Source organism: Hyperolius riggenbachi, chromosome 1, assembly GCF_040937935.1.
Source record: "Hyperolius riggenbachi isolate aHypRig1 chromosome 1, aHypRig1.pri, whole genome shotgun sequence".
Taxonomy (NCBI): domain Eukaryota; kingdom Metazoa; phylum Chordata; class Amphibia; order Anura; family Hyperoliidae; genus Hyperolius; species Hyperolius riggenbachi.
Window position 1 is genome coordinate 355,673,941 of NC_090646.1, and position 22,515 is coordinate 355,696,455.

General features: G+C 43.9%; 1 protein-coding gene across 5 annotated transcripts in view; it reads right to left on the bottom strand.

Annotated features, from left to right (window-relative positions):
* Positions 1-6,455: 6,455 nt before the first annotated feature.
* Positions 6,456-22,515, bottom strand: part of GATAD2A (GATA zinc finger domain containing 2A) — a 160,867-nt gene continuing 144,807 nt past the window's right edge. For all 5 annotated transcript variants that reach the window (XM_068234179.1, XM_068234177.1, XM_068234181.1 and 2 more), the window contains exons 8-11: positions 21,898-22,187; positions 16,223-16,406; positions 13,093-13,161; positions 6,456-7,692 (exon numbers count right to left, since the gene is read on the bottom strand). In XM_068234179.1, coding sequence (XP_068090280.1) covers positions 7,565-7,692; positions 13,093-13,161; positions 16,223-16,406; positions 21,898-22,187 — 671 coding nt within the window. In that variant the 3' untranslated portion in view covers positions 6,456-7,564. The remainder of the gene's footprint in view (positions 7,693-13,092; positions 13,162-16,222; positions 16,407-21,897; positions 22,188-22,515) is intronic.

The window sequence follows — 22,515 nt, forward strand, 5'->3', positions numbered from 1 at the left end:
TGATGGGTGATTAGGGGGGTGATTGGGTGCAAACAGGGGTCTGGGGGGTGGGCAGGGGGGGGTCTGATGGGTGCTGTGGGCGATCTGGGGCAGGGGGGAAATCAGTGAGCTTGGTGCAGACTAGGGTGGCTGCAGCCTGCCCTGGTGGTCCCTCGGACATTGGGACCAACAGGGCAGGAGGCAGCCTGTATAATACACTTTGTAAACATTACAAAGTGTATTATACACTTTGTATGCGGCGATCGTCGGGTTAACATCCCGCCGGCGCTTCCGTATGGGCGGCGGGTGAGCGGCGCCAGGCGGAGGATCGCGTCACGGATGACGCGATTGCTCCGCCCATGCCCATACAAGGACCGCCGCCAATTGTCAATACGGCGGTCCTTGCAGGGTCCACTTCCCGGCCGCCAATTGTATATACGGCGGTCGGGAAGTGGTTAAAGAGACTCTGTAACAAAATGTTCAGCCTTCTTCTATCCTATAAGTTGCTATACCTGTTCTAATGTGGTCTGGATTACTGCAGCTTTTTCTATTTGCACTATCTCTGTAATGTATCTAATCTTTTCTTTGTCAAGCTTTGTCAGCCCAGGGAGGAATGTGCTGCCTCTGTTGTGATAGGGACAAGTTATGCACACTCCCTACAGGCTCTGTGTGTGCTTTGTTTAATAGTCACAGACAGCGTCTCTGCTCACAGCCAGCATGTCACGTTTGAGATTGTGATCGAATCTGCTGTGAAATTGTTGCGCAAACGCTGACAGAACGATCGCTTTCTGTCCAAAATCGATAATTCCCGTCGATCCGTCCGTGCGGAAGATTTTCCTCGAACGCCGGCGGGTCGGGAGTGCGTCGATAGCAGCGTTCAAATTCCCGATGACCGACACTAGCTGCAATACATTACCTGCTCAGGCCGGCACAACTCCCCCGGTCTCCATTATAGTCTTCTTCTCCGTGCTGGGCTCCGGCTGGCTTCACTGAACTTCCTGTCCCGGCAGGAAGTTTAAACAGTAGAGCGCCCTCTACTGTTTAAACTTCCCCCAGACAGGAAGTTCAGTGAAGCCAGCCGGAGACCAGTGCGGAGAAGAAGATAGCGGAGACCAGGGGAGTCGTGCCGGCCGGAGCAGGTAATGTATGCAGGGGGGGCAGCGGCAGCTTCACAGATTGTGATCGGTTTCATGCTGAAATCGATTCACAATCTGTTTGCAGTAAAGGCAGCCATACGATCCTTCTCTGATCAGATTCGATCAGAAAGGGATCTATCTGTTGGTCGATCTGATGGCAAATCGACCATTGTATGACTACCTTTAGGAATACAGAGGTGTTGCGAAATAAAATACACAAAAGACATCCGTATGAAATATAGGGTTTATCAGAGAGCACTACCTTGTAGAGAAGAGATGAAATAAGTTAATGAGGGCTTGTGGAGAAGGGTATGGTAGAAAAGGTTTTGTGCATGGATAGACCTGGAGACCATCTGCTTAAAAGGTAAGCCAATCTGGAGGTGTATGGAAGTCTCAGGTTAGGTAATATTAGAGTCAGACATTGAAATAAGAGTTGCTGCATTATTTTATATCCACATTTTTCAAATGGCAAAAAGTATGAGGCATCTATTCAGTGCTGACCAGTGTGCATTTAGTCTGTTAGTATGTGTAGTAGTAGGTGTGTTCCTAATCAACTATACACCGTATAATGTGACTATTACACAACCTGAAACAGACTACTATATATTGCTCTGTGTAGGATAGTAATGTTTATCTTTGTAACTATAGTCTAAATCCCACACATGGCAGATCGTTCTCAGTTGGGGATGACTGCTGTGAGTGAGCTAGTGTTTTTCAGCCCCACAATTCTCTTTTGGTATGTCAGTAAGCAATCCTTCTACTGGTTCACAGGCCCCTGATGAGTCATGTGACACGAAGAAACCGGTAGGCCGGAGTTAGGGAGACAAGTGCTGATCAGACGTTCTGTCCCGCCCTCTCCAGGACATCCAAATACACAGGTGTATTTGAATGTCTGTTCTGGAGGGTGAGCGACAGATTGCCATTTACAAGAGAGCTTCTGGAGAGCAGGGAGAAGAAAGGAAGGGGGGGCGGGACCCCGATATCCTGGTGACTGTGTAGCCATACCCTGGGCTTTCTAATGGGTGCATGCTTTGAAGGCATACACATTTGGAGACCTTTAATTAATTGATCAGCCTGCTCTATGATTTGCGTTTTTATTTGTATTTTCTAAGGTGTTATGTGATCAAAGTGCCATGCGATGATTGCATGCTGCAACATTTGAACACTGAGCGCAACTAATTTGTATTATAACGAGAATATCAGCCATCCATGGAAAAGAGGCCTTACCAAGACTACTATGCACATGGCAGAGTGAAATCTGAAACCTCACATCAGATGCATTTTATCAGGGGAAACAAAATGGGAAGAGGGAAGATTACATATCATGAATACAACTGAAAACTTTTTTTTACTACTTGAAATAGGCTTCAAGTCTCTGCTGAAAATGTCAGTTTGGGAGGTCTAACCATTTAAAAATAGTGAAAACATGGTGAAGCATAATTATAAGTTCAATACCATAAAAAAAAAAAAAAAAAAAAAAAAACAATAAAATTGCTTACTTTTTTTTTTTACACAGTATTACGGTACTATGGTAACACCTTTACTGCTGGCACTCCCACTACTGGGGGATGTATGTTTGTTGTTAAAGGATGCATGAGCTAAATAAAAGAAAATGAGATTTAGTTACCTGGGGCTTCCTCCACCTCTAGAAGCCCATGTCCCTTGCCACAGCTCCACTCTCAGGCAGGGTCTCCTCCATAGCAGATGCCGAACTGGCCAGGTGGGCAGCTTTAGCGCATACGCAAGGCTCGCACTCCTGTGACCAGGAGCACTCTGCGAAGGTGCAGTAGAAGCTGTCGACCTGGCTACGGAGGAGACCGTGGCGCAGAGAGCAGCGCTGCGGCGAGCGACACAGGCTTCTAGGTTCTGGAGCAGGGGTAGGGAACCTATGGCTCAGGAGCCAGATGTGGCTCTTGATGGCAACATCTGACTCACAGTTAGGGGTTGATTCACTAAGCTACACTGCTCAAGCAGCGCAGCTTGGTGTGGCAGCGCAACTCAAATTTTCAAAGAAGGCATGCTACTGCTGTAGTGTGCACTACTAACTTACTCGCACTACCCCAAAACTAATGGCTGCTCCAATTGTCCCACTCTGAACCCTGTAGGACGAGATCCCCGCACTCTGATTGGCCCAATAGTCACTTGACAACACTCAGACACAGACCATTTATATCAACAGGGACATGAGCCATCTGCTGCGCATGCACACTGTGCCAGTTTAAAACATATGGCGTTCACAGAATTACATTTTAAAATGTGACGCTTATGGCTCTCAGCCAAAAAGGTTCCTGACCCCTGGTCTGGAGGAAGCTCCAAGTAAGTAAATCTCATTTTCTTTTATTTAGATCATGTATCCTTTAAGTGAGCAGAAAAAGCTGGTCTCCCAGAGTTCTTGGGAGTAGAATGCTGTGACATCATTGCCTAGGCCAAGTATCACTGGGAGGACAGGGTTATAAACCAATACACAGATATATACGGTAGCTACTGTATATACATACATACAGGAAGCATTACGGATTTAATGTAAGAGCACGTATCTTGAATACTGTATTGCATTCTACTATAGGTCGTTAGGGTGCCCTCTAAGTATTGTTGTAAATAGGGATGTCAATAGGATGCAAATAAACAGTTGATGCAGGATTATGGGAATTCTGTATGCAAATTTATGAGGCTTGAAAATCAACCAATAAAATTTCAACTTTGTGGAACAGGCTTGATCATTTTTTAAATTGCATAAATTGTAGAGAATTTGCATAATTGTGTACCAGCTTTACATTGTTTGCATCTCCTTGACTATCCCTAGTTGTAAAGAATCATCGCCTACATAAGTCATGCTAGGTAATTAAACATTTTGTGAAATGAAAAGTAAAACACACAAAAAGAGGCGTTGGCTTAGTTATTTATTAATATTATTCAGAAATGCGGTTCTGGCCAGTGTGATTAAATAGAAACGGCTACTTCTATCAGTGATGGGGCATCCCCAATTCCCACGCACTCTAGCAGGCTCCCACTCGCACACTAGATTTTCCAACAAAAGTAAATAAAAATTGCACTCCTAAAATCAGGAGATAAGTTTATTTTAAAGAAGACCTCCATCCAAAGCTATTGAAAGAAATGGGAGCAGACAGTATGTAAAACTACATAAATTTGCAACCTTTTTGTGAACACCCAGGCTTTGCACAGCTTCTCCAGACATTACTCCTCTATGCACAAGCTGCTTTCTGTGTTAGTGGCAGCAGCTGCCAATCATGTACATGGGAACCATTTCTGAACACTCACAAAACTCCAAGCTTGTGAAGAGAAAGAAAATCTGAAGCGAACTTTGCACAAATTTTTATAAACTTTTTAAAAGAACCGGTTTGTTAATGGTGTGGGCTTTTGGGGGTGCAGCAGGCATTTACTTGCCTATGCTCAGCAGTCCCCCATCAATATACAGGCCTCCATCTCCAAGCACTCCATGTCGCAGATTCCTGCAGTTTGTCCTATGTCGCTGGCAGTCACAATGCATGCTGGAGACGCAAGATGCGTGCAAGGAGCTGTAGTTCCCACTGATGTGATTACATCTCCTGGCTGGGAGATGTAGCCAATCTCATCAATGAACTACATCCCTCAGCATGCATCGCAGCGACCAGGGACAGAGGAAGGCACAGCAAGAATTTCAACCTGCGGCATAGGGATATAGAAGACGGAGGCTTCCATATGGACAGGGGGTCTACGATGCAGCCCCCTGTAGGTAAATAAATGGACTGCCCCTCCCCCCCCCCCCAATTAACCTCCCTTAGGGGGAGGTTCATTTAAGAAGTCTTCCGCACTTAATAAGAGTACCTAGGTGCTCAATATACTTAAAGGGAACCTGAAGCGAGGAAAATTATTTAAAGGGAAGGTTCAGGGACCATGAAAAAAAAATAAAAATCCTTATCCACTTACCTGGGGCTTCCTCCAGCCCGTGACAGGCTCCCGGTGGCCGACCCGACCTGGCCGGCGGCCAGGCTTCTTCTGCGCTCCATTCTGCGTTTCACTACTGAGCCTGCGCAGTACAGCCCGGAAGACGTCCGATGACGTCAGCGCGCCGGCGTGAAACGCAGAATGGAGCGCAGAAGAAGCCCGGCCTGGCCGGCCACCGGGAGCCTGCGGAGCGGTGGCGAGGGCACCTCCTGCCTGCCACGGGCTGGAGGAAGCCCCAGGTAAGTGGATAAGGATTTTTATTTTTTTTTCATAGTCCCTGAACCTTCCTTTTAAAAACAAACACGACATAGCTGCAAATGAATATTACATACTAACCTCACTGTCAGTTCCTCTTAGAGGCTCTCCATTTTCTTCTGACAATGATCCCTTCCAGTTCTGACAATATTTTTTCAGAACTGAAATATATCAGTTGCTGTCAGTTATACATCAGCAGCTGTCAGTTACAACTGAATGTGCAAGGTAATGTCCATGTTTCCCTATGGCTCAAGTGGGCGATGTTACAGTTTAACAGTGTGCTGCCCAGGAAGCTGTTGGGGGTCATGGCCATTTTTAAAATGGAAGATGGAAAATTCCACTGATCACAGTGGACAAATGGTACGCAACAGAAGAGAAAGTGGTTGAGTAGTAGACTATACAGGAGGCAAGTATGACCTGAGTATGGTTATTTAGATTTTTTATTTTCAGTTCAGGTTCACTTTAAAGTATTCGTCAGATTGGCCAAGCAGATCATTTTTTTATGCAAACACTGTACACATCAACCAAGCATAAATAGATTCTAATGGAGGTTCTTCCCAGTTTTACAATGCAAGATGAATTGAAGGAGGGGGAGCATTTCAATGTATAAATTGCTAAACCATTTGAAACTTGAAGAGATGTTGTACATCATATATGTGTGTTCTGTAGGTGGTCTAAGGGATGCAACCTTCTGCAACAGCCCAGCATATCAGGAGCACAGAACACAGATATATGATAAAATTGCAAGTGGACGAGGGGCATTTCCAACATTTGTGCATTTGTGATTAAATAAGAAAGCAGACCCTCTAAATCAATAAGGCATCCAGAAGGTTCAGATTATTCAAGTTATAAAGTTTTGCCCCTAAACACCTGAGTGCCTTATTCTTTTCAAATATGTGGATGGATGAAAAGGGGAAGGGGTGATGTAAATAAAATTAAGAGAAAAAAAATTCCCCTGAAATAGTCCTACTTTGTGGAATGAAAAAAAAAATAAAAAAAAAATCAGTCTCTCATCTTAATACACCATACACACACAAAAATTTAATTCTGGGGCTTTTATCCCCCCTCCCCACAAAAAAAAAAAAAAATTAAGAAAAAAAAAATCCCTAACCCCCTAAACAACTGCATATATCAAAAGAGTATCTAAACAGTTATATCCACACAACAGAAAAAAAAAAGTTTAACATAAACATTGTAAAGGGAAGAGAGGATTTAGCATTTGACATACTACTCTTCTGCAAATCCCGACACTTCCAAATGGCCTTAAATAGAAACATTGTTTACCAGCAAAATTGGGGTCATCGCTCAGTCACAATGAAACTGAACACAGGGAAAACGTAAGACTGTCCCATTCAGCTTTCCATTTTATTGTTGCAACTTTTTTCCTCTTTTTTTGCAAAGTCAGTAGACAGGAGTAAGGGCAGCAAAATTTAAAACAGCCTGAAAATCAAATTAATTCTAGAATAATGCAGCAGTTTACCTAAGATGGAGGCTTGAACCAACCTCATATAGTGTCCTCTAACCCTTCACAAGCTTGAGTCCAGTGACAACTAAGCAAACTGGATTAGAGTGGAAAAACAGTTGTATTCAAATATCCTCCTTCAGATAATGAATGTCAAATGAACGGGTCATCCACAGCAGCACATTCTGTGGAGCATAATCATTTTTATCCATAGAGCTATTTAAATAGAACTATATTTGTCGCATTTAACAAATGCTTTTGTTCTGACTGGATCGGTTGTGCTCCAGAATCAGAAGTGGACCTGATAAATTCCACCAGGCGGATACGAAAAAAAAAAAGTCCGCTACCTCAAAATTTACAAAAGAAGAAGAAGAAGAAGTTAAAAAAACAAAATCCTGTTAAACCTTCAAACTGCATTGCAGAGAACTCTTTCATGCCTTCTTTACTTTGGAACAGGAAGTAGCTTTATTAGGGGAAATTAAATGCAGGAAAAGGTTTTCTGGAGCAAGAGAATGTTATGAAAATCCATGACACTTGCCAATCAACCCAAAAATTAACAAAAATGAAGTATCTTTTTCCTGTGAACTCCATTTTCTAGAACAAAGCACACCCAACACCTCACTTGCAGGTTGCTATCAAGGTTTCCATATGTAATAAAAATGGAAAGGAGAGGTGTTGGACAAGATAATCCTTCTGCACATTGAAGGACAATATGGGTAAACAGTCCTTTCTTGTTATTCATGTTCTCTAAATTTGTTTGTATTTTCTGTCAGTGCTAGAGGCCGCATTATTTCCACGTAGAGGTCTGGGTGATGGAGCGGGAGGGAATCATATCTAGGAGGTATTCCCGTTGGCGATCCACAGCTGCTGGCTTATGCACAGTGAGGCCGGGGTTCACAAAAGTTAATGTTCCTCCTAAAAACAAGTAAATACAAAGTATTTAGTACACAGATCAGATAGTTGCACAAATGCACAAAACACATGGTAACTTGTAAATATTTCAATACGTTATAAGGAGAATAGGAGAAGGAACATTTACCTAACAAATACAGCACATACTACGTTTTCAATGGTCTATGAAGACTTGTCAAGACTTTGGAAATGCAGCTCTCTCTGAACACCTTCATAATATAACACAGACCTTAAACAATCTATATGGAAACTTTTTTTTTTTTTTTTTTTTTACAAAATCATTATGTAATAGTCAAACACTATACCACCTGGAGCAACCATTCTTATTGGCAGTTAGGCCCCATTACATTTAAAGGGGCACTATGGTGAAAAATTGTAACATTTAAAATATGTGCAAACATAGAAAAATAAGAAGCATGTTTTTTCCAGAGTAAAATGAGCCATAAATTACTTTTCTCCTATGTTGCTGTCACTTACAGTAGGTAGTAGAAATTACAGAAGGGACAGGTTTTGGACTAGTCCATCTCTTCATAGGGGATTCTCAGCAAGGCTTTTATTCTTAATAAAGATATTCCCTAAAGGATTTAAACAATGATGCTGGCCAGCTTCGCTACACAATTTTTTGGGCAGTTGGATGGAGCAACTGCCATTCACTAAGTGCTTTTGAAAATAAATAAATCCCTGAGAATCCCCTATGAAGAAATGGACTAGTCCAAAACCTGTCACTTCTGTCAGATTTTTACTACCTACTGTAAGTGACAGCAACATAGGAGAAAAGTGTAAACTATCTAAACTTTAGATAAGATAGACAAGTTACTTGTTCTAGTTAGTTTTTCATCTCGGATCCGCTTTAACTACTTGAGTTTTAAGCCTGGAGCCAATTGATTGTAAAGTAGAATCTATAGTAAACCTCTTGCTATAGTAAACGCAGTCCTCGGGTCCCAGCAAATGCGTCTGTATAAATATACATTGTATGACCAATTCTGATATAGTAATCTTCTGATATAGTTAACTAGTTTTCCTGGTCCCTTGGAGTTAACTATAAAGGGATTCTACTGTAATGCTGGGGATACACGGTACATTTCTGTACCGTGTATCGACCAGCTGATCCGGCCAGCTGATAATATACAGCTGGCCTGATCAAGTCGCTCGACTCCCGCCCGCTCGATCCCCGCCGGCGGACAATGGCAGGGAATCGAGCGCTGATAAGGAAGTGCCGGCGGGGACGAGTGGCAATCGATCAGCACGCATGCGCGGACGCGGCTGGGGTCGATCCGGCGGCTAATCGGCTGCCGGATCGACCCGTGTATTCACAGCATTAGGGCTCATTCACACTAGAAGCGCTTTTCTGAGCGCTTTGTGATTGATTAGTGCTTTTTAAAAATCGCTCCCATTCACTTTCATTAAAATCAAAAAGCGCTAATCACAAAGTGCTCAGAAAAGCGCTTTTAGTGTGACTGGTCCCTAAAACATTTTAGCCACTTGCATAATAGAATGCATGCAATTCTAAATACAGCGAGCAGATGTCAGACAATCTTCACTCACAGTAATGTGACAGTAAACTCAGTACAACCAGTAAACCCAAATAAAGTGGGAAGTGGTATATAAAACAACTGGCTTGTGTGATAGTAACTACTTGATAACATCCAACAGATTCAATTATAACTAAACTTTATTAAAGCGGAACCGGAGATGAAAAACTAACTATGACAAGTAACTTGTCTATATATCTTTTCTAAAGTTTAGATAGTTTACACAGCAAATCTAGCTGCAAACCGCTTTAATAGAAAATTATTATTTCTTCCTGTGATGCAATGACAGCAGCTATGTTTGTAATAATTACACAGAGGCAGGCTTATCTGTATCTTAAGCAATCAGCCTGTGAAAAAACCTAATCCCCCCTCTCCTCTGAAATCAATGGCTAGTAACACCTTCTCCCCCTCCTGCCCAGACTGAGCTCCCATAAGCCCTTGCTACTGCCAAGGCTCTCTGAAAAACTGTGGGCGTGGTTTATTTAGTTTATAGGGAATTAGAGTATTAAAAACAAAAAAGTATTTGGCTTGAGGAATGCCCTATAAACAATAGGAAAGGAACACACAATTAAGCAATGAGTAAAAGTTCACCTCGGATCCACTTTAACAATGTTAAAAACTGAATTTTAAAAACACATGGGATGGCCATCAGTACAGCCAGGCTTGAAATCAAATAGTCTATTAGAAATTATTTGCATTAATTATAACTCAAAAAGCTCTATGCAAGACCTTGTTACTGCAAGTACTGTATGTTCTATAAAGGAACAAAATGAGTCACAAGAGGTCTGCGCTCTCAGCAAAATGTCAGTCTTTCTGCAAACTTAAATCAGACAAGCACCAGTACGCCTCCTCCATACAATATATGTCAAACTTAAAATAGAGGTAGCGCTCACGGTGGGTTTCATACAACTCAATGACTGTTTACATAAACATTAAAAACATTGTTAAAAGTCCATAAAAGAAGAAACAGTTCATCAATTCAGACAGCCTGCAAAATTTCAGATGTATGGAGGCCACCACCAACACCCTTTGTGTGCCACTCACCGCAAAAAAAAGACCAACCAATGGTCTATATACGCCTTGGGACCGTTCCCGAGCCAGGGCTGGCAGGCTCCGGAGAGAGGGACCACACACGTATCCGGAGCCTGCCAGCTCTGGCCATCATTACGGGGGAGAGCCCGTGTATATAAATCACTCTGAGCGATTCTTTTAAAGAGGAGCATGTGAGTGCATCTGTTTATTAATAAAAAAATTTTAAAGCAATATTGCACTATATGAAGTTTTTTATTGAGGTATGGTGCATTATCAAGAGGACAAGTCGGCTTGAAGGAAGGAACTCTTTCACTTGTTGCCAGAGAGGTGGGGGACGACCCGGGAACGGTCTCAAGGCGTATATAGACCATTGGTTGGTCTTTTTTTTGCGGTGCGTGGCACAAAAAGTGTGTTGGTGGTGGCCTCCATACATCTGAAGTTTTGCAGGCTGTCTGAATTGATGAAGAACTGTTCCTTCTTTTATGGACTTTTAACAATGTTTTAAATGTTTAACAGTCATTTAGTTGTATGAAACCCACCGTGAGCGCTACCTCTATTTTAAGTTTTCTATAAAGGAACAAGCCAGAAAAAAACCAATGACACTTTATCCACTGTGCCCGCTAAGTCCTGTGAGCTAAACTTCATAATTAAGCCCAATCTACACGATACAATTCTTTGTACGATTTGATTACGGTTCTATTTACGATTCAATGAAATCCGACATGTCCGATCGGGATTCGATTCGATGCAATTTCGATTTGTCATTGTTTTGCAATGACAAATCAAACATAATTAAATCAAATCCCGATCGGACATGTCGGATTTAATAGAATCGTAATCGAATCGTACAAAGAATCGTATCGTGCAGATTGTGCTTTACATTCTGAATAGGACTGTCTGGTAATTTTATAGAAGTCGTGATTTAAAAAAATAAACAGGGAATCTGGTGCCTAAACACTAAAGTGCACAAGGGTGGAAAAACCTCAATACACTTAAAGGGAATCTTAAATTAACATGTGCCCACAATGCCAATCCAGGTCCCTCCAGGCAGCAGCGGCGACTCCCGCAAAGCTGGCCTGTTGCTACCAATCGGTGGCTACTGCGCATGCGTGCCCCGAGACTCTCAAAGCAGGGATCACATTGGAGAAAATCTGCAACGCATTTAATGATCGTCTATGGGGCCGTTGCGGTTTCGGGAAGGCATTGGCGATTCTGCATAGTGTTACCGTAAATAAAATAAAATAATTACAAAAATGCATGACTTTTCTGCACAAAGCATATTTTTTATAGATCTCATAAATGGCTACTGTAAAAAATGCATGCGTTAATTGTAACCAAAAACGCACAATCGTGTAGCAAACCACTTATGGGAAATCATCTGTGGTTCCCACACACTCAATTCTGATCCCTCCCTGAAATACAGGTTCAGTGATTTAGCACTGTGCGCATTATGATCAAACCAGGTCACTTACACCTGCCAAAATAAACCATCTGCATAAACTATTGGAATAGACTTTATTGATTAGAATAGACTAAGTGCCTGACCTAAGGTCGGGTAATAATGACAGTTTACTATTAGTAGATAATATGAGGAGAGAGTGTGGAGGGGAGCAACCCAGAATTGAAGATATAGATGAAGGAAAGAGTATGGGATGGAAGAGTATGTGGTATAGGATGAAGAAGTGAACCAGTTATTTCTACGACGGTACTGTGAGAATTATGGCCCATGGGATTTTTAAGGGGCAGGTTTATGGTCTAACAAGTTGAACAGTGACATTTTTTATTTAATCCAAAGAAGCTGCATTAATGTCAAGCTCTGATCAAAGGAAGTAAAGAAAAGTGTTCAATGGTATAGACTGCACATTAAGAGCCCTTTCACACGGTGTTGGGACTATACAGGGAAGCATACAGCACAATGAGAGTATGCTTCACTCCCACTGTAAAGGCACATGACACCAGTTTAATACACTGCGTCGGACCCATAGGAAAATCGTTGCAATGTGATATGGTATGTTGCAACTTAAAGGGAACCAGAGCTGAAATGAAAAAGAAGTTCTACATACCTGGGGCTTCCTCCAGCCCTATACGGGCTGATCGATCCCACGCCGCCATCCTCCTCTGCCCGCAGCTACAAGAACCGGCTCCGCGCTGATCCGTCAGTCGGAGCCAGTCTAAGCGTAGCAGAGGTGCGCTCTTTGCGTATCTCTGCAGTAGTGTATGGAGAGATACGTAGAGGGCGCACTTCTCCTGCGGCCGGCTCCGATGACGTCAGCGATGGGAGCCGGTTCTCGTACATGCGGGCAGCGGTGGATGGCGGCGTGGGACCGATCAGCGCGTATGGGGCTGGAGGAAGCCCCAGGTATGTATAACTTTTTTCATTTTTTTAGCTAGGGTACATCTCTGGTACCCTTTAATGGACTTGGTGTGAAAGGGCCCTAAGAGCACTGTACTACTAAATGGAACTTTACAAACTTAAGGGCAGCCCATTTCAGGCTTATTTTGTGAAAAATGGTCTGGAATGTAAGTGTTTATTGTTAAAGACTTTAATAACTTTAAAAATTTGAGGGGTGACAATAACAATCATGCTACACTTATGAACAGGTTATAGTCAATTTGTAAAATGTTCACCAACCCCATTGCTGGTCATAAACAATATCACAAATTCCACCAAAAGATGTCCAGAAATCTGCTGAAGAATTACCTACCTTTTTGTATCCTGTAAAATTCCCTGTGTAAATGCATTTTTTGTTACAGTACTTAAAAAACATTAATAAAACAAATGCTGCAGGACATGTTCAGGCAACTTTGTTGCAGCAATAAAGTTGCTCGTTTTGCTTACCCCTGTGCATCTCCACTGTTTGTTTCTTTGATTGTTGTGTCGCTATGACTCTGTGACTTACAGTTTGCCCTATAGAAAACAATTATACCCATTTCATGTAACAATTCAAGAAAAGTCCCCAGCAAAGAGGAACAATACATATTAAAATGTACTTATGTTGCTAAAATATTATAGTACAAGTTTACTTGTTTGCATCTGTAGCCCTTTCTCAGGAAAATATCTCTCTGCACAGGCTAATTGAGAGAACACTATCTGCACAATTCTATAAACAATAGGCTTCATATACATGGGAATGGAGGACAGATACTGTTGCACACAATGACTAAGGTCATTCTTCCTTCCAGGTTATTAGCTATATCAAGGAAGGAGGATACAGGCAGTCTGCACAAGGCAACTAGAATAATCTTTCTTCAGGCAGATTTACATATATAATTTGGGAGGGGAGGGAGGTGTTTACACATTAGTTACATATACTTAAGTGCTGAATAGTTTGTGGTAAGGGTTGGCAATGAAACTTAGCTAAGGTTTCACATGCTGTATGTAACATGGGAAATGTTACACTTTGGCGTCAATTCACCAGAGAGGATTTACTAAGAGAAAAAAGGTAGGTTGTTTATCTCATGAGGTATTTTAACACTCTGGAGTCAATTCACCAGTGTGAGAGGACAGAGAGAAAAGTGTTCGATAGCAGGGGATAATGGAGAGATATGCATGAGGAAAGTGTGAGAAAGCAGAGAGTTAGGTAATCGGTATTAATGATTTACATGGGATACTTTTCCTCTCTGTAAGCTTGAAAGTGAAGTATTGTGGGTAGGAGGCGGAGTTTTACCACTACCTGACCAGAGTATTCCCGCCTTTTACTGCCGGATCATATCATAAATCATATCACGAGTGAGTCTGAACTTCTTCACCACCTCTGTCTCAGTAAAATGATCAAGAACTGTTCTCTCACGAAAAATACGAGGGGCGATTAAACAGACCCTCCTCCTGCGCCTTCGTCTCCTCATAATAGAAGCAAGCTCTAAGGCCTAGTGCACACCAGAGCGGTTCGGGTGCGTTTTGTGATCCGCTTGCGGCTGCAGATACGCTTGGGTAATGTATTTCAATGGGCTGGTGCACACCAGAGCAGGAAGCGTTTTGCAGAAACGCATACTCCCGGGCTGCTGCAGATTTTGGATTGCGGAGGCGTTTCTGCTTTAATGTTAAGTATAGGAAAACCGCAAACCGCTCTGAAATACGGCACTTCAGAGCGGTTTGCCAGGCGGTTTTTGTTACAGTAGCTGTTCAGTAACAGCTTTACTGTAACAATACATGAAATCTACTACACCAAAAACGCTTCACAAAACCGCAAAATGCTAGCTGAAATGCTACAGAAAAATAAGAAAAAGCGTTTCAAAATCTGCTAGCATTTTGCGGATCTGCTAGCGGTTTTTGGTGTGCACCAGGCCTAACAGAGTAAGCTCAAAAGGCTCCATCTTCCACAGCAGCAGCTGCTGTGTGAAAACCACGATATCTCCAGGTTCATTCAGGGGATAAAGAGAGGAAAAAATAACGAATGGCCACACCCCCTTTCTTCCCTGGTGAATTGTGATTTGGAGAAAAACTAACTACTAACTATCACTTATTTATCTCATACTTATCTCACATTTATCTCTTGCATTTCTCTCTGTCGATATTTTCCCCTATACTTCTGGAGAATTGCTATTTGGAGATATCACAGGAGGTAAATTACCTCCCAAGAGATAAATAGGTTGGTAACCTCTGGTGAATTGACGCCTTTATGTAGCTAACATTCATATCTAGAGTGCAGAAGCTTAAATCCACAATCTGCCATGTGGATGAAGAGTGAAATGGTCGGTGCGCTGGAACAGAGCTGCACCTTACTTATGTAAAGCTAAAGGGAGGAGTTTCTCAGCCAGATAAAGTAACATGCTGTCCAAGTATATTCCAGCACAAACATAGCAGCAACTGAAAGCCAATATAACTATCCTCCATAAAAATAAATTACACCACCCCACCCCTAAAAGAAAAATACAAACACAGGCTACATACATCTGCAGATATGTTAGACAAGATTGCCATGCTTAGCCCTGGAGGACATGAAGGTGGCATTTACTTGCACAGTATGTGCCACTTTTGTGGTCGAGATGGCCCTATGAAGGCATGTCTTGGTTAGTTTTTAGAACGCTTACCAATTCAATCTCAGTTTATAAGGTTCAATGTGCTTGCTTGGGATGTGACTGCAGTTGGTGCTTCCCAGTGGAAGAGGACAGTGGCACTATCTGCAGTTGCATTGCCCAAGTTAGGAAAACTAGAAAATTGTTCCCAAATTTGGGAAATGAAAGTTTAGGAATCAAGACACCAGAGCCTTAGCATGGTCTCTGTATTTGCAAATATGTGAAAGCACTGTTTTTTTCTTTTTATGGGCAAGTTGGTTTTCAGTCGCTGCTGTTCACGCTAGAGCATACTTGCACAGCTTGTGCCTTTAATTGGCTGAAAAACTCCTTCCTGCAAGCCTACATAAGCCAAGTGCAGTTTGGTTTCACAGCACTATTTCACTCTTCATTCACTGAATTAAATCCACACTATGGCTCTAGTTAAAGAATGACAGCAAACATGAGTTCACACAAACAGAAAAATAAATACGCTATATGCAAAATGTAATTTTCTTTTTAAAAAGTGCACCAAAGCGTGAAAACAAAATTCCATGCTTACCCAATACGAGGGTGGCCTCTACATCCTAATGAGGCTCCCCATGGTGTACCCAGTCTCCCATAACCGAGGGAGATTACAAACAAGGGCTTGTCGGTGCTACTCTCCAAGCAAGAGCTTGGCCGTACTGGACTTGAGCAGTACAGCCACACCTGCACAGTAAACTGGAGCTACTGCACAGGCATGACTTCAGCAAGGCCATGCTCCTGCTAGAAGTGGCCCGATCAACTGGAGGGTCCCGGGCAGTGGAAGACAGCATGTGAACCCTCTTAAGGATGCAGAAGCTTTGCTTTCTTCAATCTAAAAATTTACTTTTTAGATAATGAAAACACCTCGGGTACTCTTTAAAGTTATGTTCTTGAACATCTATAAAAATTCTATAGAGGATAAGGCAGAAAAAAACTAAAATGATGCCCACCTGCATTAATTGGGGTCTTTTTCCAGTTTCCATGTACCAGGTTAGTTTTGTTCATTGGACGCTCTCCAGGTTTAATCGGTCTGTTGGCAATGGTGGCTGCAGTGTGCAGCTTGGTCGTAGCGGGGAACGTATGCAGAACACCTCGTGTGGTCCCTGATAATCCACGGGATATTGGTGTGGGGCTCTTAAAAAATGGAAGAAAAAGATTATATATTTTTAAAGTAAAAAAACAACAATTAAAGCAAACCTGTGATTTTATGAAGGAAAAAAAAATGTACATACTTACCTGGGTAGAGGGAAGCCTCTGGTTTCTCCAATCCCTCCATGACCCCTCTGCTGCCAGCTGGGACCCTCTTCATCTTTGCACCCTTACACATGACAGAGTGTGGCTCTTGCCTGCGCAGTAGCACAGAGCCACTCGTGCACAGACAAAAAAAAGCATTGCACAAGTGGCTCAGAGCTACTGTGCAGACTGACATGCAGGGAGGCCATCATGATTCACAGATGGGAGTGTGGCTGCGCGAACAAACAAGCATTTGTCAAACAGGTTCAGACGGTCCCCAGTGCTGGACCGGCGAGCTTGAGGGGGACGGGGAAGCCTCTTCTAAAGTGATTTTTTTTTTGCAAAAATGCCTTCAGTCACATTGCCCCGGTATCTAATGCTGGGATTACACCATACAATTTCTCGCCAGATAGAGGAGTCGATAGATAATTTTCGTCAGATCTGATTTCGATTGCTTTTTCTGATCACTACTATCAAAAAAAATCAAGATCGGACCTGTCAGAAATTTTCAACCCATCTGATGGAAATTATATGGTGTATTCCCAGCATAAGACTTTAGCCATAGACCCTGAACAAGTATGCAGATCAGATGTCTCTGACTGAAGTCTGACTGGATTAACCACATGCTTCCTTTAGGCATGCAATCTGGCTACTACTGCAGCCAAAGAAATGGACAGGATGACAGGAAATCTGCATGGTTTAAAAGGAAATAAATATGCTAAGCCTGCATATCCCTCTCAGTTCCGGTGTACTTTAACCACCCTGGTGGTATTGACGAGCTCAGCTCGTCCAGGAAAAACTTGCTGAAAGCGGTATTGACGAGCTGAGCTCGTCAATACCGCCAGGGAGATTTCTTGTTTCTCTGCCCCGCCGGCTGCACTTTTCCCTCATCAGAGGGATTCCCCAGGATGGCTGGATGCCTGTCAGCACACTGTGGGTAGCGATCTGTGCTACCCACAGCATACAGAACTAGCATCCAGCCACCCTGGGAATCCCTGTGCAGCCGGCGGGACAAAGAAGGTGTGGGGCTGTGCAGGCATTCCCCTTCTGTGCCGACGGGTGGCTGGTGCGGGGATCCTCTCTGTGCGGGGGGCCGGGGGGATCCCCGTACTGTGCGTGCGGGTGACACTTGTGTGTGCGGTGGGGGGGGTATCCCCTTCTATGGGGCTGGTCTTGGCCGGTCGGGGACACCCCCTTCTGTGTGTGTGTGTGTGTGGGGGGGGGTCCCCTTCTATGCAGGCTGTGGGTGGCCTCTCCCCCCCCCTCCCGATCCCCCGTGCCCCCCCCATCCCGTGTCTCCCCCTGTCAGAAGCCCTGATGTTTCTCCTGCGCCGGCCGCGATGGACACCCTCCTCCTCCATCGCCGAAGTCCCGGTCTGTGTAATTACAGTACGCGGCTTTGTATGTCACCAAGCCGCGTACTGTAATTACAGAGAACACAAGACTTCGCGATGGAGGAGGCGCGCCGCTTCCGCCGCAGGAGAAAGCCCTCAGGTGAGTAGATCAGGGCTGCTGACAGGGGGGAGACACGGGATGGGGGGGCACGGGGGATCGGGAGGGTGGGATGGGGGGGGGGGGGGAAGAGGAGGGAGAGGCCCACAGCCCGCATAGAAGGGGACACCCCCCTCCCCCCCGCACAGAAGGGGGTGTCCCCGACCGGCCCCATAGAAGGGGATACCCGCCCCCCCGCACACATAGAAGGGCCACCCGCATGCACAGTGTGGAGATACCCGCCCTCCCACAGAGGGGATCCCTGCCGGCCACTACCAGCCAGCACAGAAGTGGAGACCCCCGGCCACAGCATCGGAGGCAATGGGGGGGGGGGGGGGCAGAGGCACCCGCAAACCTGGCTCCCTTATACATATGACTCCCTAGACCTGGCTGCACATATGTCTCCTATACACCTGGCTGCACATCTGTCTCATACACCTGCCAAACATCTGGCTAACTATACCTGGCTGCACATCTGGCTAACTACACCTGGCTGCACATCTGGCTAACTACACCTGGCTGCACATCTGGCTAATACATCTGGGTCTTATACTCACCTTTGGCATGCTCATCCCTCGTCGCGTACCACTGATAGCTTCCCCACTGCCTTCTTTCATGTCCCTTGGCGGATTTTTCTTCTCCCTTGGCGATCACATGTCCCCCGTCGATCGGCGTTAATGGCACCAGTGTCACAGCATCATCAAAATCTCACAGCAAACACTTTTTTTTTGTATTGAATTCAATACAATATCCTGTATTGAATTCAATATAAAAAAAAAATGATTACAAAAAAAAAATTGGTTGAAAATTATTGGAAATTAATTGAACCACTTTTTGCACGGAAATCCTGGGGAAATAGAACGCCAGGGTGGCTACACAAGTAAAAGTCAAGGCAGGAAAACTTTTTTTTAAATAGTGTGAGGGTGGGTTACAACCCGTTGATTGCTGTGTATCCTCCCTATCAAGATTCTCCTCCAGTTACCATTTCAGATGATATGGGAAGTCTGCAAGAAAGAAATCCAATCTTTGTCAGCAGACTAAAGGTCCGTACACACGCCGGACTGAAGGCAACGACAGGTCCGTCGTCACCTCCCGCTGGGTGGGCGTTCCAGCGACAGTCCGGTGTGTGTACGTGATCCGCCCGGCGGATCGCTCAGAAACAGCCGTATCAGTCCGCCGACAGTGCGTACACACGCTGGACTGTCGCTGGAACGCCCACCCAGCGGGAGGTGACGACGGACCTGTCGTTGCCTCCAGTCCGGCGTGTGTACAGACCTTATTGCTGGGCATACACCGCTCGATTTTGCCACTTGATCGATTCCCTGCTCGATTACGCAGGAGATTCTCTTATCTTCCGCTCGTTTTTCTTATCTTTTTGCATTGTCTTCAATGTGTAATCGAGCAGCGAAACGATCGGGCGGGAGATCCGACATGTCGGAAATTATGTATCGAGCCATCTAAATGGCTCAGAATCGAGCCGTGTATACCCAGCATAAGGTGTTAACACTTCCTGTTAAGAATGGGTTCTGCATACAGCTGTCAACCATTTAAGTCAGGAATGTATCTCACCGTTTTCCTTCAAAGAAATGTCATAAGAAGAAAAGGTTAAAAAGTCATCAATTAACAGTAAGAGTGATAGAAATAGTGCACTCCCCCATCCACCTCCAAGCCCCTGAAAACAAAAAACACGTTGGGTGGAGTTTGTGAGGGTGACACAGAGACACTATTAATTGGCTATGTTCATTCTTCCTTCCATGTTATTAGCTATATCAAAAGAGGCAGCCTGCACAAGGAGAAGTACCAGGTCTTGTGAGCAGCTGTGAGGATTTTTTAAAGAGAACCAGAGACAAAACTAAAGAAAAGATGTTATACATACCTGGGGCTTCCTCCAGCCCCATACGCACAGATCGCTCCCACGCCGCCGCCATCAGCTATGAGACCCGGCACCCCGCTCTTCCGTCAGTCGGAGCCAGTCTAGCGTAGAAGAAGTGCGCTCTTTGCGTATCTCTCCAGCAGCCGCTGGAGAGATACGTAGAGGGCGCACTTCTCCTGTGTAGCTGGCTCTGATGAAGTCAGTGATGGGAGCCGGTTCTCGTAGTTGCGGGCAGCGGTGGATAGCAGCGTGGGAGCGCTCCGTGCGCATGGGGCTGGAGGAAGCCTCAGGTATGTATAACATCTTTTCTTTAGTTTGTCTTTGGTTCCATTTAAATGCTTTTAAACTGAAGAAAATGTAAGTGAACCACTTGTTTAATTGATCTTATAAAGGTTTTATGCCATTTATATTTATTTGGAACTTTTCTTTTTACAACTTAATGTTGGCGTTTAGAGTGGTCAGAGAGGATGTTGGGTGGTAAGCCAGAGTCTATAGTGAGCAATTTAAGCATACCTATGCTTGGGAGGGCTGGTGAGGGTGTGTGAACACTATTACACCAATGCATACCTGTATGCAGTGTGTATAAAAGGCACACTTAAAGGACCACTATCGCAAAAATTTTAACATTTAAAATATATGTGTACATGTACAAATAAGAAGTACATGTCTTCCAGAGTAAAATAAGCCATAAATTAATTTTCTTTTATGTTGTCACAGTAAGGAATTGAAATCTGACATTACCGACAGGTTTTGGGCTAGTCCACCTCTCCATGGGCGATTCTAAGCATGGCCTTTATTCTTTATAAAGACACTCCCTGAGAAGGATTCGTACAAAGATGCTGGCCAGCCTCCCTGCACACTGATTTGGCAGTTGGACAGAGCAACTGCCATTCATAAAATGCTTTTCAAAATAAACGAAACCCTGAGAATCCCCCATGAGGAGATGGACTAGTCCAAAACCTGTCGGTTCTGTCAGATTTCTACTACTAAGTGACAGCAACATAGGAGAAATGTAATTTATGGCTCATTTTACTCTGGAAGAAATGTACTTTTATGTATGTGTACACATGTATGATTAATTATACAATTTTCGCAATAGTGGTCCTTCAATACACAGTAACAACCTGACAAAAATGTCAGGTTAGACTAAAAGCTCGAATGAGCAGGGTCTTCTCTACCCATTCATGTATACTTGCAAGTGTTATTTTTTTGTTTTTTTCAACAAAGGAAATCTGAACTTACCTGGAGCTTCCTCCACTCCCCCGTAGACCTAGAGGTCCCTTGTTGTCCTCTGGATCCCCTCCGTGGTGGTTCCGTAAAACTGATGACTTCGGCTGAAGTGGCGCATGCATGTCATCACACCTGTCGCCTTAATGGTCCTGCGCAGTTTAGTCTTTCGAGTACCGCGCATGCGACAGGTGTGAGGATGCATTGGGTGCCTGGACAGCGCATGTGCGACTTTGGCCAAAGTCGCGCACCTACCGAAGCCGCCAGCGGGACCACGGAGGGGACCCAGAGGACACCTTGTGGACTACAGAGGGCTGAAGGAAGCCTCAAGTGTAGATTTCCTTTTTTTCAAATCTGTTCAAGGTCCCTTTAACGTGTTTCAAAGATATTAATTTGTGTAAAGCTATGGAGGTTTGCACAACTGACCACTAAGGCAGTCTTCAGAAGACTGACCACTGTTGTGCAATATTGAATAACTGGATTTGGGATATTAGATTTGTAAATGAACCCAAAACAATCTTGTCAACATGGTATACTCTCAGTTGAAACAGAGAAGCACTGGAATAGGTAAGCCATTGTGTTCAGAAACCGTTACCATAAAGTGGATTTCATAGCACACAGTCCTTTCGGACTTGGGTTGTTGCCAACCCAATAACTACTACAAAACTGGCCCACCTAATCTCAGGTCCTTGCTTGACTGGCAAATCTTTGCTTGATTCAGGCACCTGCTCAGACAATTACAATATTCAGTGACAAGTATTCATATATACATCTTATACAAATATAAGCATTATTTTTCACCTGTTTCAGAGTGTGATGCTGCACAGAATGCTCAGTCTTGATCTGGGCAGGAGAAGAGCTCTGCTGTAGTATCCTTTGCTCAATCTCCTGCTCTTGTTGTAGAGCTTTGACAAAGGCAGCTTTCAGTCGGTTGGTATGCTCAGCTTTTAGAGCCTTCTTTTGGTTAGAGGTCATACACACGTCACACATTATGGTCCCATTCTTCTCCTGCCTCCAGCGGCTGGTGAAGTCCGTTTTGCATTGGGAACAACTATAAGGCTCATGGGAAGGGGGTTGTGGAACAGTCTTGCCTGTACAAAAAAATAACAGTGTTTAGAAAAACCAGGATGAACAAGACTTTTCCAAAATTACAAACAAACTGTACAAAGAAAATCGTCATTGCAACAGCAATGTTGTTGCTTGCTTTCATGACCCTAAAATTCTATGGAGCATGAAATTAATTTTAATGATGGAGTATAAAGTAGTCTGAAAAAGACTACCCTCTTTCCCCAAAATGAAGACATCCCCTGAAAGCCCTAGCCTACCCTGAAAGTAAGCCCTAGTGGGAGTAAGGGGAAAAGTATGGCAACTTGTGTTATTACTGGAGCCCAGAGACACAAGTTGCTTTACTTATTTATT